The sequence below is a fragment of the Alternaria rosae genome (genome assembly GCF_020736505.1).
Source record: "Alternaria rosae strain MPI-PUGE-AT-0040 chromosome Unknown BKA58scaffold_8, whole genome shotgun sequence".
Taxonomy (NCBI): domain Eukaryota; kingdom Fungi; phylum Ascomycota; class Dothideomycetes; order Pleosporales; family Pleosporaceae; genus Alternaria; species Alternaria rosae.
This window is the reverse complement of record NW_025763577.1, coordinates 281,089-297,421: the sequence shown is the minus strand read 5'-3', so window position 1 is coordinate 297,421 and position 16,333 is coordinate 281,089. Positions and strand designations below refer to the sequence as shown.

The 16,333-nt window shown below is 51.5% G+C and overlaps 8 protein-coding genes across 8 annotated transcripts; 5 read left to right on the top strand and 3 right to left on the bottom strand.

Moving 5' to 3' along the window:
- Positions 1-60: 60 nt before the first annotated feature.
- BKA58DRAFT_286960 (uncharacterized protein) lies at positions 61-1,029 on the top strand (the record flags this gene model as incomplete). Its single annotated transcript, XM_046166852.1, has 2 exons — positions 61-642; positions 802-1,029. Coding segments are annotated over 2 exons (810 nt in total), but the record flags the coding sequence as incomplete, so codon positions are not given.
- Positions 1,030-1,405: 376 nt separating this feature from the next.
- Positions 1,406-2,734, bottom strand: BKA58DRAFT_221964 (uncharacterized protein). Its single transcript, XM_046166266.1, has 3 exons — positions 2,307-2,734; positions 1,930-2,243; positions 1,406-1,875 (listed from the first exon to the last, which is right to left on the bottom strand). The coding sequence occupies exons 1-3, from the start codon at positions 2,632-2,634 to the stop codon at positions 1,759-1,761; spliced, it is 759 nt and encodes a 252-aa protein (XP_046022406.1). The 5' UTR covers positions 2,635-2,734; the 3' UTR covers positions 1,406-1,758.
- A 735-nt stretch (positions 2,735-3,469) lies between these two features.
- Positions 3,470-4,198, bottom strand: BKA58DRAFT_442254 (uncharacterized protein; the record flags this gene model as incomplete). The annotated part of the gene is made up of 1 exon (XM_046173896.1): positions 3,470-4,198. One exon carries the CDS (start codon positions 4,196-4,198, stop codon positions 3,470-3,472), a length of 729 nt encoding a protein of 242 aa, XP_046022405.1.
- A 2,220-nt stretch (positions 4,199-6,418) lies between these two features.
- On the top strand, positions 6,419-8,078 carry BKA58DRAFT_389555 (uncharacterized protein). Its single transcript, XM_046170754.1, has 2 exons — positions 6,419-7,111; positions 7,165-8,078. The coding sequence occupies exons 1-2, from the start codon at positions 6,428-6,430 to the stop codon at positions 7,801-7,803; spliced, it is 1,323 nt and encodes a 440-aa protein (XP_046022404.1). The 5' UTR covers positions 6,419-6,427; the 3' UTR covers positions 7,804-8,078.
- On the top strand, positions 8,000-9,600 carry BKA58DRAFT_221891 (uncharacterized protein). Its single transcript, XM_046166265.1, has one exon. The coding sequence runs from the start codon at positions 8,281-8,283 to the stop codon at positions 9,307-9,309; it is 1,029 nt and encodes a 342-aa protein (XP_046022403.1). The 5' UTR covers positions 8,000-8,280; the 3' UTR covers positions 9,310-9,600.
- Positions 9,601-9,891: 291 nt separating this feature from the next.
- BKA58DRAFT_343192 (uncharacterized protein) lies at positions 9,892-12,267 on the top strand (the record flags this gene model as incomplete). The annotated part of the gene is made up of 2 exons (XM_046168379.1): positions 9,892-10,345; positions 10,415-12,267. The coding sequence occupies 2 exons, from the start codon at positions 9,892-9,894 to the stop codon at positions 11,869-11,871; spliced, it is 1,911 nt and encodes a 636-aa protein (XP_046022402.1). The 3' UTR covers positions 11,872-12,267.
- Positions 12,268-12,677: 410 nt separating this feature from the next.
- On the top strand, positions 12,678-14,551 carry BKA58DRAFT_389551 (S-adenosyl-L-methionine-dependent methyltransferase). The gene is made up of 5 exons (XM_046170753.1): positions 12,678-13,109; positions 13,203-13,332; positions 13,451-13,574; positions 13,645-14,102; positions 14,161-14,551. The coding sequence occupies exons 1-5, from the start codon at positions 12,942-12,944 to the stop codon at positions 14,475-14,477; spliced, it is 1,197 nt and encodes a 398-aa protein (XP_046022401.1). The 5' UTR covers positions 12,678-12,941; the 3' UTR covers positions 14,478-14,551.
- On the bottom strand, positions 14,146-16,046 carry BKA58DRAFT_422807 (uncharacterized protein). The gene is made up of 2 exons (XM_046172836.1): positions 15,567-16,046; positions 14,146-15,515 (listed from the first exon to the last, which is right to left on the bottom strand). Exons 1-2 carry the CDS (start codon positions 15,962-15,964, stop codon positions 14,486-14,488), a joined length of 1,428 nt encoding a protein of 475 aa, XP_046022400.1. The 5' UTR covers positions 15,965-16,046; the 3' UTR covers positions 14,146-14,485.
- Between the last annotated feature and the right edge of the window lie 287 nt (positions 16,047-16,333).

Below are 16,333 nucleotides of genomic sequence, written 5' to 3'. Positions count from 1 at the left end.
CACATCCACCGCGATCGACCCGCTATTAACCCTATCGTTACCTCTAGCTTACATATTACCGGCATGGTAATGGCCGCGCTTCCGAGTTGCGGATTGAGAGGGCTGATCAAATCCCTGCTCTCACCTCAGATCACGACAAGCGATCACGCCGAAACCTCGACCTCACAATACGTCTGCGCGCGCAAGAGATACTTGAGTGGAAGAAAGGGACGAACATGCGTTTACCGGATCAGTGGCAAGCATACAGGCAGGGATGGACGCAAGGTTAGGCTATACACGAATGTGGAAGGTGTCGATCTCGACAACGACGAGCGGCAGAGTTTTGCTAGCATCCACCGCACGATGCAATATACTAAGGGCTGTAGCCCGAGGCAGAATAAACATCACTCCTCTCCAAAACCAGACGCTGCAGGGCAAAGGCGATTGAAGGCCAAGAGGCTGGCTGTCAAACCCCGAGACGCGAGCAATGACGGCTCTGGTAGTCGTTCTGAAGGCAATGGAATTGCGCCGTCACGAGCCAGACTCATGAGTGCAAGCTCAAACGAAGAGTGGGACGTACCCAGACATCTCAGATTTAGGAGGGAGGATGGCAAATACATATTCCGCAAGTCGTACAACGAATCACGCAGCAGGATGGGCGTTGTCGGTCGCCGTGAAGACTCACAAAACGACAGACGACAAGAAGCAGACTGCTTTGATGAGCGAACGTCGCGAGTTGAAGGACGCGAGCGAAGAGTACTAGACCATTATTGCTCAGGCGCTCTACCAATCCCAAAGCATCCATCAAATCGACCATCTCAGGAATCAACACCGATACTCCCTTCAAGAAGATCTCGAACAGCCGCAGCGAACAATACCGTCAAACTTGTCATCAACCCGAGAAAAGATACATCCGAATTGAAAGAGCATGAGTCCCTCGACAGAGAGCAGAACGCATTTCGGGTTTCAAAGGCGCCTGGAAGCCCATTCAAGCAACCCGGGCTGACGCCACAGGAGTCGTCCGGATTAGTCTTCGGGACAAGCTCAAAAGTCGAAACGCGGAGACGGCTGTGAGCGGGTCGCGCAGACGATCATGTTGCGCCAGACGTGCATGAGTCCGCATCCCAGCTCGTAAACGATCCTTCGCTAGGCAAAATCCAGCAAAAGACGGGGGCATACAGCTCGTCTCGAAACCCACCTCCATTAGATCTTGAACACAATATATTCAACCATGGTGAATATTAGGTTCTTGCAACATCCCGAGCACCGACTCTCATCAGTCCTTCAAGAACAGTGTTGTCAACACATGGCGCCATGCGGGCAACAATGCCACAGTTCCTTCCGGAACAATCCCTACAAGAAGTCACTTCAGCTATACCTGGTTTAGTCCATTCTCATACCGGTCTACCATCCAATCGGTACCCATCAACTGCCACACCGGGTACCCCTCCTTATACCCCGGGGAAAGACGAAATGATGCGGAAATGAGGCAGCCTGGTGTTATGGCATGATCATCAGTTCTATCATCCACACAAATGTCCGAAACGGCAACTGTACATAGAAAATAACAATTCGGGTATTATTCAAACGCCGTGTACCAAAGGAAACATATTAACCGATCCAATTAATCCACGTCCTCAATCCAGTCATCAAATCCGCTGTTCATCACGGGTATCGCCTCATTTCCTCCGTCCAACTGATCCCTTCCGGTATGTTGGCTGATGTCGTCGTCCAAATCCTGATATTCCTACTTAGCATCAGTTTCGGTGTCGACAGCGTTCACGTCTCCTGTGCGACCGGGGTTACAATGATCTTCGCCCCCATGACGGCCGGGGAGTCCGCGTCCTCGATGTCGGGATAGATGTTATTTACCAGATATTGTCCGACCTGCCAAGACTACAATTTTGTTAGCTACCAGCACTCCCATAGGACTGGAGATACGCAACGTACCAGAAGCCCGCCCTCAACATAATGTCTCCACCTCTCTGAAGACCCCAGGTATACCAAAATCTCCCACGGCAGTTCCTCGCTATCGAACTCCCAAAACGTCATGTACTGATACACTGACGCATTGTCTACTTGTTTGTGCTTCTGGTCCTCGATAAGGGAAGCGTTTTCGAGCTTGAAGATGCGCGTGCGAAGTAATCCAGGGTTCTCGAGCATACCGGGCGTGAACTCTTCCCCGAACCACTTGACGAATTCGTCGTGAACCTCTGGGGCAGGCTGCCAAAGAACTACAACCCACATTTGGACATCGCGGGGATCTGTTGCAGGGTGTGTTAGCTTCCATGGTGCATCCTTGTATCATGATCTCGAGGATGACATACCTCCGCGCCACTCTTCCCCAACCCAGTTCATATGCTCTGTGTAGAGCCGCGTGTCTATCGTCGCCTCGTTCGGAAGTTTCTCGAGCTCAGGGCATATCTGCGTGTCCAGGTCTTTCGCGCTTGGTTGTTTTGGCAGATCGTAAATGGTCATGAACCTGCCATTGATCCCAGGTACCTCCTGGAATGGACTGTCCTCCACTTGCTCTGCGTGTCTGGCGGTGGACCTGATCTTCACCAGGGCGTCGGGTATATGCGTGGTTTCGTACCAGTGATAGGCATCCTCAGCATCCTCGCCTAACTCCGCCCAGGCACAAGCAATCCTTGACATGATTTTCTTTTTGCGAGCGCTCGCTTTTCGGTTCCGCGGACGTGGTCAAAAGGAATGAATTCAGAAATGTAGATGAAACTGGACAAGCAGAGTAAGAGGGCAAGGCAACACAGCGGTCAGCATAGGGAGTACGCGCAAACAGAGCGACACCTGGACTGTGCCATGAAAGTTTTGCCCTGCATCCCTGAACCTGGTGCTCTTCAGCAAGGGTTACTTCGTCGGGGCAAGTAAAGCTGTAAGAATTTCCCCAAGCAGTATGGTGTTGAGGCGGCCCGTCTCCGCCTGACTGCGGCCAGGAGGGTACCTCCGCAGTACAGCCGGGGAAGTTCGCATTGCCGAAAGCTAATTTCGCGACTACTGCCAATAGTCACGATGTGTGTAGTTCGCGAGCTGATCTCAATAAATGCGAGGCAAACCGGGATTTTAAAATGATGATGCGCTGATTTCAGCTGGAAGCTGAAAGAGGTCGAGTCATGGGATTCACCGATGTGCCAGGACCAGGACATGGGTGATACGCAGGAAGACCGAACGGGTGATAACACGTCCGGAAGGAGAGTCGCGCAGACAGGAATCAGGTAAGTCAGCCAGCTGATAAGCACGTATTGGCTCGCTAAAAACAGATAATGCCTTCGCTTAGATAGCATGAACGCCACTTACACCCACCCAGTAAATAAGACATGGCAAGACCGCGCCGTAAACCCAAAACTCCTCTCGCATGTTTCCCACGTGGCGCCCCAGACAACGCAACATGACGCAAGAGTTCGCAGCTCTTACAACGGAATTGTCTTCCGCTTCAATGAGGCTTCTGCCAAGCGCGTCAACCCCTTCACTATCTTCATAACAGGATGCCATCTCCAATGTCAATGTGCATCTTCTTCTCATGCACATCTCTCTTGTCCCTCCGCGGAAAGCCGTGGATTGCACGTTCACAGCCCAGAGCTCGGCATCTGAATCGGCGGTCGTCCAGATGGGATCCTCGGTAATGGCGTCGGAGGTCCGGCATGCGTGAGTACTTCTTGTTGCAGCCGATATAAGTACAGATATAGACCCTCTTGGTCTCCACTCGGAAGGAGATGTTGGCTGTAATATCGTTGTTGGTCGAGTAAGCTAGCTGCGCTGGTTGGTTCTGTTGGTCCGAAAGTCTTCCTCTAAGGATGGGGCCTGGCAGAACAGTGCCTGCCGTCAGTCCAGTTCCTTGTGATAGGTCCATGTCGTAGTCCACGTGCTCATAGATGCTGTCGTTTTCATGACTGTGAATCCCTTCAACAGCGACTGAGCTGTTGGTCGCACCGGCGTTCTGATTCCAGGTATTCATAGCGCGGCAGGGGTCCTCGGGCGTACATCCAACATACTGAGGGTTCATCATCTGGCGGGCTTGCTGGAAATCTGCAACATCTGTCCCGAGTGTACTTCCGTCCAACGTGGCACCGATTGAGTCTACGAAGCCGGAATTCGCAAGCGCTGGCTGCGTCCTCGGATAACTCGGTTGGCCTGGTCCGGTATGGGCATCTGTAACGGCCCCGCCTAGCCATACTACAGGGTCATCAAGTAGATGCAAATGCATGTATGATGATCTTTATAACCTAGATGGGGGCATGATCATGACTTGTGCTTCGGGGCAATGTATCATGGGTTCCTGCTTAGATCAACGTAGTACCGTATTGAACTTGATAAAATATTTTAGCTCTCGAAAAAGAAAAGCTTGCCTACTCGTGAGGTCACCTCGCTTTGCTCGACAATCTGGGATTGGAGAAGCAACAAAGGGGATAGTATAGCCTGGAAGGCTGGTTTGAGAAGCAATAGGAATAACCTGGAATGATGGTCTGGAAAGGAGATACGAAAAGCCTGGAAGGCTGGTTGGGGAAGGAGAGAAAAGCCAAATGAAGTCGTAGATGAATGCCCCCATCCACATGTGTTAGTCTCCAGTACATGATGATCGAACCTGAATTAACATACAATGCAGGATCTTCATGTGTCCCGATGGTGTTCAGGCCCAGGAGTGGCGGAACCGATGCCGCTGTATCCCGTTCTGTTACCCCTTTGTTTACGTCTCCGCCTGATTCCTCCAGGTATGCAGGGAACCCGTGATTGATCATCGGAAGGTCAGGGCGGACGTCGAATCGAGCCCCATCTGTAGACAGAGCAGAAGTATATAAGTTGGGCGGCAAAAAGTTGCTATCGACCCAGAGTTCGCCGAGCTGTGGACTCGGTGCCATGTTGAGGGGAATGGATCGTGATCTTTTCGGGTTTCAAAATGCAGAAGCACAGATTTGGTGATCGAAAGAGTAGAGGAAGAGTATAAATACTGCTCAACACAGAAGGCTGAGTTGCCCTTCTATGCAGACGCCCCTCTGGCTGAGGGGCGCCACGCCACGTAGGCTCCCAAAGCCACCTAGTTCCCCAGCCAACCTATGATTCTACGCTGGCTGTCCGCAGGTGTATGAATCTCATGGGAGGATAATCAGCTGCACTCATAAATTCTTTTGCGCTGCACTGCTTGCGCGGTACTAAGTGGCAGTGGATCGAAGGAAAGTCTCTATGAGCATTTTGATCGAGCTGTTTATATCGCAGCATGAACCGTACGCATCGATTCTGACAGGATGCGATGGCGGTGATGGGGCGTATTGCGCGAGTGGTGTTGTGTTGACTGGCGTAGAAGACGATGGGCACACCGGAATAGCGGCAGGGAGATGTGGGGCGCGAATCTCCGGGGCAGTGCAAGTCACTGAGCACCCGTCCACTCCTTCGACATGCCCAACCCCATCAAACATCGTGAAAATTCTCCATTTCACTGGACCCACGCACATCTGCCCAGCAACTCGTGTTTTCTGACTGGTCCCAAGATCGCACCTAGCAGCTGTCGCTCGCTTGTCATGCCCAGGCATCGAGTTCACATTGAGACGCAGGGCGCAGGACGCGCCGGTAACTAAGTATTGCGCCGCAAGCGCAACCTTACTGACAGTGTGGAGCATCGGTCTACCCATCTCTTCAATGTTCTTTTGAACTTATCGAGGTCCAAATCGAGTATGTCAGTCTAGCGCTCCCTTCGATGGCGGAACGCGCGTTACGAGTTAGTACTCCTCGCGACAGGACAGATAGCACGACTACTACGGACACAAACCTAGACATGTCTACTCGAGTTGGTTACCTGATCCTCGCTTTTAGCCACCCGCACACTTCTTTGGATAACTGTTCTTGGAGAAACGATGCGCGGAAGATCAGTGTCATTATCCCATCATCCCGCCACGATACCTGCACGAAGAGAGTAAGGATTTTTACCATTACCATATCGAACAAACCCTTTGCCTACGACTCACGCCTGACCCACTCTATCGGAAGGAATGATACCAGTGAACTAAATTTCCTTTGTTCCACAATGTTGGAATTGGCGGAGAAGCGGGAAAGACCAAGGGCGCTCCTTAAACTAACACGGCGACAAGTTGGTGAGGCCCGCTATTCACGCATTTTCGCGGTAGTTTACCAGTATCCGAAGTCATATAAGACCAAAGTGTACAGTATGGAATTCCGTACTGCATCTGTTGTTCATCGGATCAAATCACAACAATGTTGCGCAACACTCTTTCAACAGCAACCGCCTTGGCGGCCTGTGTGGTTACTACCCAGGCTTCTTTAAATATGTCTGATACATCTTTCAAGCTTCTCAAGTCTTCGTTGAGTCAGCTTGCGGAAGTCTACTTGCCAGGCTCAGAAGGATTCGCCAATGCCACTGTACGATGGGGCGCCGGGCAGACTCCGCACTACGATATGATCGTAAAGGTTGCGACAGAAGAAGATGTTCAGGAGACTGTTAGAAAACTCCTACCATGGTAAACTTCATCTTCAGCTAATCTTAAGCCAGATCCTCTATGCCAATGCCAATGATAAGCCCTTCCACGCTATCTCTGGCGCTCACGCAACGACGACCTACCTCAACAACATCACAAACGCCGTCGGAATCTTCATGCGGGGTATGAATGATATTTTCATCGTCGATGATGGTGATACTGCTTTGATTCAGGGCGGTATCCTCAATGGAGACGTCATTGACTTCCTATGGGCTCGTGACAAGCAAACAATGACAACAGCATGTGCCTGTGTAGGCTATGTGTCCCCTATCCTTGGTGGAGGTCACGGCTGGAATCAGGGACGTTATGGCCTAGCATCCGATCAGCTCATTTCCGCGCGTATGGTCCTAGCCAATGGTACCGCCATCACTGTCAACGAGAGCAGCCCAGACCTCTTCTGGGCGATACGTGGCGCTGGTCACAACTTTGGTCTAGTTACTCAGGCTGAGATCAAGATCTATGACAAGAAGCCAGTTGTGGATGAATGGGCTGTCAGCGGCTACTTCTTCACGCACGACAAGATGGAAGACGTTGTAGCAGTCGCAAATACCTGGATGACGGCTGCTAACAGGTCGGTGAGCTTGGAACACTACGTTGTCTTCTCTTTCGATCCCAAGGTAGACCCATTGAACGTAAGTCTACACCTCTTTCTCTCCTAATACTAGCCAATTACTAACATCACCAGCCCATCGTCATCATCTGGGTAATTTACCAAGGTGTCGACACCGTTCCAGCCCAATACACCGACCCCTTCGTCGCACTATCGCCCATCAACACCGACTCGGGCGTAACTGACCTCGCTGGCGTGAGCAAATTCACCGGCGCCGACCGCGACGGCCCCTCCTGCACCAAAGGCTACACCCGCTCCCTCGTCCCCGTCTCAGCAGACACATACGACACGCCTTCCCTGCGCAAAGTCCTCGACATCATGGCGACCTTTCCAGCCGAATTCCGCAACTCAGCCGTCCTCCTCGAAAGCTACTCCACCAACCGCGTTGGTGAGATCCCTAGCGACAGCACCGCATACCCTGATCGCGACGGCCAGCTCCTCTTCTCCCCTTTCATGACATACGACAAGAATGCTAGTCTTGATGCACTCGCGTGGAGCTATGCGGGTGAGATACGCGATACGATGATTGAAGGGACGAACAAGCTGTATGAGTCTTACATCAACTATGCGAGGGGTGACGAGACGACAGAGCAGTTGTATGGGTATGAGCCGTGGAGGTTGGAAAAGTTGAGGAAGCTGAAGAAGGAGTATGATCCTTTTGGCAAGTTCAACTTCTTTGCTCCCATATTGGGAGAAGATGGACAGGCGTTGTAGGTTTGAGCCGTATGGCTGAGAGTGGGCTGGTGTATACTTTAAGCTTACGCGGCTTTTGCTCGGTGTATACGAAGCTGCTGCAGGAATCCATTCGTTTACCATACAGATAGTACGGAATTCTACTTCTCGCTTTGGTCTGTGTTCTGATGCATGTGCGAGTAGTCGCGCGTAGTCACCCTGTGATCTGCGCTTATTCAGGTGCTTACTGAGAGCTCATTCCGCCACATCCGCGCACTACATTCCATCCGGTCCAACCGCTTGAATGCTAGAGGATGACTTCGCAGCCGGTCCTTGCGCAACCGCCTTATACATCGCACATTCGCGTACGCGAGATGCCGATGACAGCTGGGTTAAATGCCCTCTGTGGCTGATCCATCCGGCGAGCGGGACATCGAGGTGACTTGAGAGTAGATATAGAGTCTTTTCTTCCCATATGTTGACAACAGGCTATTTCACCTCATCCGCAAAGCCGCAACGATGTTCAGCCGCCCATTTGCGTTTGCCGTATCGGGTGAAGACGACTTAATCCCATTCGTTGACCCTTCTTTCACATCAAAGACGTACGCGAGAGAGCTGAACCCATTCGACGTTCTAACAGGAGCAACTGCGAATACTAAAGATGCGCTCTTCGACGAAGCCATTTCTCCGTCCAGCATGTGGTCGGCATCAAGTCGTCCAAGCAGCAGCCCATCCGTAGCATCCGAGACGAAGCTGCTAAGCGCAAATGTGCCGGCTCGTCGCAGATTAGCCAAGGCGAACACTTTTCCAACGTACAAAGACGAGTCGCGGTCGAAAGTCCAGGATCAACGAGCAGCGAAGAAGACGATACTCGACCTTGTGCCCATTGAAGAAGCGCAGACCTTCAGACTAGAGGGCTCTTTCATATACGCAACCAAGACGCAGAACGTGCCGCGATACCAACTGCATCGAGACTTTGACTGCGACGGATCTGTGTCAAAGTTGCGTATCCGCGCGGTACATGCACGCGAGACGCGGTCATATTCAGTACCAACCACACATGGGGTACACGACCACCCGATCCACTACAACAGCGATGAAACGCTATACAGCATAAATATCTTCGAAATGCGAGGCAAGAAGGCTGGCACATTTCCCGGCAGCATCCAGATGACGTCTGGGGAATCATTGTGGGGCGGCCAGTGGACGCGCATCTGGCATGTTACCAAATGTAAAGCTCAACATCACATTTGCGATTACAGGGGTACATGTGAGCCAGAGAAACGTCTTTTGTACTGCATACAGAAGGGTGTGTGGGAGGATGCTGAGGGGTTGGTGGTTGCACGAGAGGAGATTGGAAAAGAGAGGCTGAGTGCCGCGAATGCGTCCCGATCGCTAACAAAGATGGGGTTCGAGACGAACAGAAAGGAACTTGCGTTGGAGATGACGGATGAAATCGAGAAGGACGGGAAGAAACGCGATTTGGTAATGGCGTGCTGGGTGATGAAGTTGTGGATGGCGGAGGAACTCCGGTGGGAAGGAAATTGAACGCGGGAAGGAGACGCCGAATAGAATGCAAGGCGTCCAGTCTCAGATCAGTGAGTGGTTGTGAGCTTGTTGGAATTACCTTTACCTTGAATAAAACATTGCAATCGCGTTGCATGCTTGCAGTGATCTTGATGCAAAGAAATCGATGTGCGTCACGTGGTTAGGTATTGTGAGCTACGCGCCCGCACCCGCACCAAGTGGTGACAGCTGTCAGTTGGATGCCCCTGCATAAGACAGTAGTGCAGTAGATACGATTCCAAGTCTCGTCTTGTTGCTCTTTTAAAAGCAAGCATCTGCGACAGCATTGCAGACCGAAGAATGGAGTTTGGCAGGTCAAGCGTCGTGATAGCGCGTCTTCCGGCGCGCCTGCTAGACCGAGCGCCACAGCCAAGGGGCGAGAGCCACCGCCTCACCCATCAATCGTTCCCGGGATCATCGCTCAGAGGGGCATTCGCGACTTTGGCGATTGCGACCACCATGACTTGATTATCTTCACCCGAAGACTTTGTCTATTTCAATGCCTTGAAGATCCACAACCAAACTCCGAATCCCAAGTTTGGCGGTCGAAGCCCTATCGCCGCGATGCCGCTCATCACCCCCTCACGGCTTGCCATCATCATCGTCTCCTTTTCGCTCTTGACTTTCTTCTGGACTTTTGGCCTGCCGCAACAGGCTCCCCCCCAGCCCGCGATACCCGTCATCGACCATTACGACCACAAGAACGTGCATACCGAGCCGATAATACCGCCGCCCGTCATCGAGACTCCGCACGCGACATCCTCGCCGATAGCACATGGAGATCATCCGAAGGAGACAGATGATCACAGATGGGAGGATAAGGGAGCGCAGGGTGGAAAGGGAAAGGCGACACCATCCGCGCCTACCGAGACGGGAGTTGCGGAGTATGAGAAAGATGGCGGAAGATGGGAAGATGAAGAAAAGTTGAAGGGCGGTGATAAGTCTGGGAGCATGTCAGGCTCAGGCGCAATGGCCGCGCCTACAACACTAGCCACGGAGGCGATACCCGCGTCGAAGAGTCCGATTGCGGCCAAGCCGGACGTTGCGCCTACGAAGCCCGCCGAAGCCGCCCTTCCTACGCACGCAGTCGAGAAGTTCTGCAGCGACGCTGATGGAGCCAAAGACGTCATGGTCATCCTCAGGACATCGAAAGCCGAGATCGAAAAGCTCAACAGCCAGCTCAGCAATCTCCTAGCCTGCGTTCCCACTTTTGCCATCTTCAGCGACCATGCCGGCGAGTTCCAAGGGCACAAAGTACACGATGCGCTCGATTCCATAAGTCACGAGGTCAAATTCAAGCACAAGGAATTTCAGGAATATCAGCTCATGCATGCTGACGCGGAGCACAAGCCAGACCTGAAGAAACTGGAGGAGCTAGACAAGTGGAAGTTCCTGCCCATGGTGTACAAGGCGTACCACATGAACCCCAGCGCCAGGTTCTTCGTATTCATCGAAGCCGACACGAGTCTGAGTTGGACGAACTTGTTGCAATGGATGAACAGGCTCGACTATCGGATACCGTACTACAGCGGAGCTCCCTACTACATCGCGGGTACGCAGGTGGCGCAACGCGGAGCGGGCATCATGATGTCTCAAGGTGCTTTGCGACGATACTCCAAATCTTACGATGAGCTCTACACAACCAAGTGGGAACCGGATAACGGCGAGCAATGCTGCGGCGACTTGATGCTAGCAAAGGCGCTTGGCGACGCACATGTGGAGTTCTATGCTTCATGGCCACTACTCCAAAGCGAGCAGCCGAGTACACTTGACTACACCAGAAAACACTGGTGTGCTCCTGCAGTATCATGGAATCACCTTGGTGGCGACCAACTCACCAGGCAGTGGGACATTGAGAAGAAGTGGACCACAGCGAATGGCTGGAAAAAGCCATACTTGTACCGCGACGCCTACCACGACTCAGTAGAACCGCACATTGAAACGCAAAAGGTGGGTTGGGACAACCTGAGCCAAGACACGAAGATCGTTGCACCAGAAGGACGTCGACAAAAGCTCAAAGACGACGCCGCGGCGAAGAAAGAGAAAGAGAAGGAAGAGCAAGACACCGTCAAGCAAGAAAAGAAGCCAAAAGAAGAAGACAAGACCCAGCAAGACCACAAGAAAGAGCCCCCAAAACTCAATCTCGACACCGCCCCACCACCCGACTCCCGAGTCTTCCAAGAAGCCGGCGCCCTCCCCACCTCGAATAGCATCTCGAGACGCGAAGACAAGAAAGACGATAAGAAAGGCAAGGACATGAAAGAAGACAAGAAAGAACCACCCAACTGGGACAAGCTAGCTGAGAAATACCCTGATGCAGCAGATAGCTCTGAGCGCTGCCAGGCCGTATGCTCAGAAGTCGAAGACTGTCTGCAATGGCGGTATACGGCCAAGGGGGATGGAGAGTGTCATCTCAGCAAGGTGATTAGGCTGGGTGGGAAGGTAGGGGAGGGGGAGTGGACAAGTGGGTGGGAGGTTGAGAGGATTAAGGGGATTAAGAAGGAGTGGGAGTGTAAGGAGGTTAAGTGGAGGTTTTATCAGTGAAATGGGTGAGATGAGTCAAAAGGAAAAGATGAGGTAGATGGTTAGATTCAGGAAAAGAGTGGCGTTTTTGGTGTCTGTTTGGGAAGATTGTGACTGGGACTGAGATGAGAGCTTTTGTATAGTGTTGAGCTACTCTTTGTTGGAAAGTTGGGAGCACGAAAGTGTGCGAAGTGGTTGTATATACCCTTTTTTGTTGTAATGTATATGGCCATGGCAGAATGCATATCACCAGAATGTAGTCGGGCTTGACGTGATGCCTCTGAGCTCGATGGGTTGAGCCGTGATACCGCCCACATGAAGTGGGTCTGACCTTCGACAACCACGGCTGTGTTCTGTCGCTACCACGTCTCTCATGGATAGCTGCCAAACATTTCGTTTACCATATATATGTTGCCGCGTATTATATTCGCTTTTCGCTTTTCTCCATCACAAACAGTATCAAACAGCGCTACTTTCACTCTTTGACGACGACTTGTCCATTCATTAGTACACACTTCGCGTCTACCTCCTGAATACAGTCTTGCATCGCTCATAAAGTACAACTGACTTTCAAAACTACGATAATTTCCACTAACAGATTATCCTTTCAGAAGTAACCGACGATGCTGCTGGCTCAAGTCTTCGGTCGCTCGCAAATGCGAGTCTTCCACGGTCCGTTTCCTCCCCCCTAGAAACTCGATAATATTTGCGGTGGCATGTTGCTGGAGGCAGTGGAATACGGATTAGGCGCGAATGGAGAAGAAAGAACGGAGATGGCGGGAGTGTAACAGGAAAGATGTGAGTTGTGAAGTGCCAAGAGGGAGCCTTCATGGCCACTTTTCATCGAAGTCTAGCAGTGTGAGGAAGATCTCCAATTTGAAATTCTGTGTCTTCCCACAATTCCTCCTGGCGTAAATGAGCAAACTCATGCACCCCACTGTTCGTACCTTCTTACGCTTGACCTGGAATGGCAGGCGCCGTACGCCTTCTTGGCTACTTGCATTATCCTGTTTATCCCCATGCCGTGACATCGTCAACATCAACCAGCACTGCTCACGAATTATATTCTGTAGACTCGAATCCCGTACACCATGGAACCTGACGCCCTCTCCCAACTAAAAATCCTCCTAGCCGCTGCCCCAACCCTCCGCGCTCAACTCAGCAACACCGAGCGCCTTCAACTTAGCGGATTAGCCGAGGCGCTAAGAAACGAGTTGGAAAGACCAGATGAAGCCGTCTTCAGGGTGACGTTCAATGAGGTACGTGTCATGGCCAGGTTGCGGGGTTGCAGTCAAACACATTTCACATGACTCGCAGAAGTAATGATTAGCGCTAACAACGAGTACATCCAGCCCGGACATTATCTCGCCATTCGACTTGCTTTGCAATGGGGTGTTTTCGAGGCGCTGGGTGATGTTGGAGAGAAGGAGGTATCGTGTAAGCAGATTGCTGAGGGTGCGGGGGCAGATGCGCGGTTAGTTGGTATGTATGCCTCATCACTACTTAGTTTCCAAGGACTTTTTCAAGACATGTATTACCAGCAACTTGAAGATTTTAGCTGTATCTTGTACATGAGATGGTACTGATCAAAAACTTACAGCACGCTTCCTACGCCATCTAGCCGCAAACGGCACGATCCATGAAGTCGATGTCGATACATACGCCAGCACTCGCCTCTCAGCTTCTCTAAGGCAAAAGTCTTTCAAGGATGCTATACACTTCATGTAAGCCCCACCTCATACTCACTCACACACACACATTTAAGCCTCTGTACTCATACCGCACACACAATAGGTTTGACGACTTCTACAACGTAGGCTGGCGCGTCCCGTCATTCCTCGACTCAATCTCTCACCTTAATCCCTCCGATATTAACAACGGCCCATTCCAACACGCTCATGGCTTCTCTAACAAGTCGCTTTACACCGTTTTCAATGAAGATGCAGCGATGGGAGAGCGCTTCGGTGGTATGATTCAGATGTACAACGCCGGTAAGCCTTTCTTTTGGGAGAATGGGTACTATCCATTCAAAGAGCGATTGGTGGTTAGTGGACCCACTTCTGACGAAGAGGTATTGCTTGTCGACATCGGCGGCGGCGATGCAGGCGATTTGGGTCTGCTGAAGAAAGCGCTTGGAGATGATGTCAAGGGTCGACTTGTGCTACAGGAGTTGAAGCACATTGTTGATAGAAGCAAGCAAGATGGGTTTGAAGCACATGTTGGTGACTGGAATGAGGTTCAGCCGATTAAAGGTTCGTCTCCATACTCGCGTAACAACCCTATGAGAGCGGCAATAACGGTTCTGTATAGGTGCCAGAGCTTACATGCTCCAGCATATTCTCCATGACTTCAGTAGCGATGACGCGTGTCGCCGCATCCTGCGCAACATCGTCCCCGCTATGAAGCCCGGTTACTCCAAGCTTCTCATCAAAGAGCTTCTTATACCTGATCAAAACGCGCCGTGGGCGTTTACTGCCATGGATGTCAACGTTATGCAGTCACTTTCTGGTCAAGAGCGGACTGAGTCGCAGTTTCGCGAACTACTCGGGTCAGTGGGGCTAAAGATGGAGGGTATTTGGGGTCATGAGAATGCGTTGGATGTGGTCATCGAAGCCTCTCTGCCCTAGATCCCTATCTACACAAACTCCCAGTCGGAATTAGATGGTTCTTCACTCGGTATAACATACTTCCTCCATCCCTCCCCCGTATCCGCCTCCTTCCAAGTGTCCATATCACCCACCACCCCATTCTCATCTACTCCCCAATCCCCCCTCTCAACCATACCCAGCCAACTTTCCAATACCCCCACCAAACTCTGCGCCTGGAAGTCTTCAAGCGGCCGCCGCCCAGGCTGATACAATTCCGTATAGCTATCTTCTCCGCGCCCATCCTTTTCACCCGCAAAGTTCATTCCGTCACCCCTCCTTGCATACCCCTTCCCACCAATAGCGTACGGCAGGACAAACGAAATCCCATCTTCCAGCCTTCTACGACGAGTAGGTAGGAGGTACAACCCAGAAGGGTAGATCTTGACATCTCTATATTCGAAGAAATTAGGTACCCGGACATCGTCTGGACTTTGTGGGGTCCAGGTGGGGTCTTCGAAGAAGTTGAGGGAGGATTGGAAGAGTAGAATGGGTGGGACTTCTTCCTTGTCTTTCAACATGTAGGAGCGGAAGGGTTGGTCTGGAAAGTCTGAGGATGTGATGACGCGGAGACCGGGTGCTATCATGCTGAAGCGGGGGCGCCGGGCGCGGAAGAGGAAGTTGTATGCAAATCGTTGGGGGAGGTTTATCGTGTTGCGGATGTTGTCGTCGAGGAGGCCGTATACGGCTTGTTTGGCTTGTGATTCTATACTGGTTGCGGGCATGCGGCTTTCAATCGCCTCAACGAGCTTGTCCCAGATATTGAAATTATGTTTCAGCATTGTCTCGTTGTACGGCACGAAGATCCAAGGCGCATGTTCCCACCACTCGTCGAACACTTCAGGCCATTCTTCTCGAAGTTTCCCTCCTTTATCCGGTGCAGCCTGGATGGTCTCTTTGCGGATCTGAGAGAGCCAGAAGGTGAGCACGGTTTCTAACGGGTACCATTTCTGAGTACTAATGTCATCGTTGTCGTATATGGTAAGTCTGAGAATACAGAGATTCGTTTTCTGATCATATCTATCTTTGTGAGCACATTGTTCCAATGTATAGCAACATAAAGTGTCTTACATCAATCCACAAATATGCCCTGTATCGAAATGACCCGCGGCATACAGAACTAAGCGCCTTCCCTCATCATCTTCCTCCTCCTCGTCTTCACTCTTATTATCGTCGTAATCCAAGAGCATGTCTTCGAATTCGAACATGTATTCTGGATGAGACAGGCCCTGAATCCAATAAAAGAACTCGGGGTAGAATCCTTCCTCTTCTACTCGCGGGATCTGGACTTGCTCGAGGAATTGAATTAGGTAGGGTGAGAGATTGGACCGTTCGGCTTCGGCTTCTTCGCCGTATATCTCGAACCAAGATTTGCTGTGCGAGGCGAGTGTATCTGGGGACCGGCCTGAGCCGACCCAGCCATGTCGCACGATTTCGTTGTGGAGGGAGATGCAGCGTTCGACGTCCATGGCTGATGGCGATTGGGCACTGAAGGAAGGAAAGTATCGAACATGGGTCGCAACGAATGTCCGAGCTCTAGGCTCTTTAAATGGTAGTTGTAAGTAATGGCTAGTTCCAAGGAAGATACTGCGCAAGGCTACAGCGCATAGACGAAAACCTAGACTGGAAAGGAACTAGTAGCCAAGACGGGCGGCTCGGAAGCGAAGTTTAGGAGAAGAAGGTAGCGAGTATATGGAAAGCCTCGAATATGTGCATGTGGTGACGGCGGCGATGACCAAAGCGGTTTGCCCGTCTCTCAGGTGAGGTTATCTCGTTCGCAAGGTGAGTGCCGACCACTAAGCCCCGCATGGCGATATTTCCGCGACAAGGTAAGATTG

Bases quoted from the DNA above. Each gene is read 5' to 3' on its own strand.
- BKA58DRAFT_221964 (XM_046166266.1), bottom strand. From the start codon at position 2,634: ATGTCAAGGATTGCTTGTGCCTGGGCGGAGTTAGGCGAGGATGCTGAG. The intron at 2,244-2,306 runs GTATGTCATCCT...ACCCTGCAACAG, and splicing joins TGGGGAAGAGTGGCGCGGAG to ATCCCCGCGATGTCCAAATG. The intron at 1,876-1,929 runs GTACGTTGCGTA...ACAAAATTGTAG, and splicing joins ATGTTGAGGGCGGGCTTCTG to TCTTGGCAGGTCGGACAATA.
- BKA58DRAFT_389555 (XM_046170754.1), top strand. From the start codon at position 6,428: ATGTTCAGGAGACTGTTAGAAAACTCCTACCATGGTAAACTTCATCTT. The intron at 7,112-7,164 runs GTAAGTCTACAC...TAACATCACCAG, and splicing joins CCAAGGTAGACCCATTGAAC to CCCATCGTCATCATCTGGGT.
- BKA58DRAFT_221891 (XM_046166265.1), top strand. From the start codon at position 8,281: ATGTTCAGCCGCCCATTTGCGTTTGCCGTATCGGGTGAAGACGACTTA.
- BKA58DRAFT_389551 (XM_046170753.1), top strand. From the start codon at position 12,942: ATGGAACCTGACGCCCTCTCCCAACTAAAAATCCTCCTAGCCGCTGCC. The intron at 13,110-13,202 runs GTACGTGTCATG...GAGTACATCCAG, and splicing joins TCAGGGTGACGTTCAATGAG to CCCGGACATTATCTCGCCAT. The intron at 14,103-14,160 runs GTTCGTCTCCAT...GGTTCTGTATAG, and splicing joins TGAGGTTCAGCCGATTAAAG to GTGCCAGAGCTTACATGCTC.
- BKA58DRAFT_422807 (XM_046172836.1), bottom strand. From the start codon at position 15,964: ATGGACGTCGAACGCTGCATCTCCCTCCACAACGAAATCGTGCGACAT. The intron at 15,516-15,566 runs GTAAGACACTTT...TCACAAAGATAG, and splicing joins GGGCATATTTGTGGATTGAT to ATATGATCAGAAAACGAATC.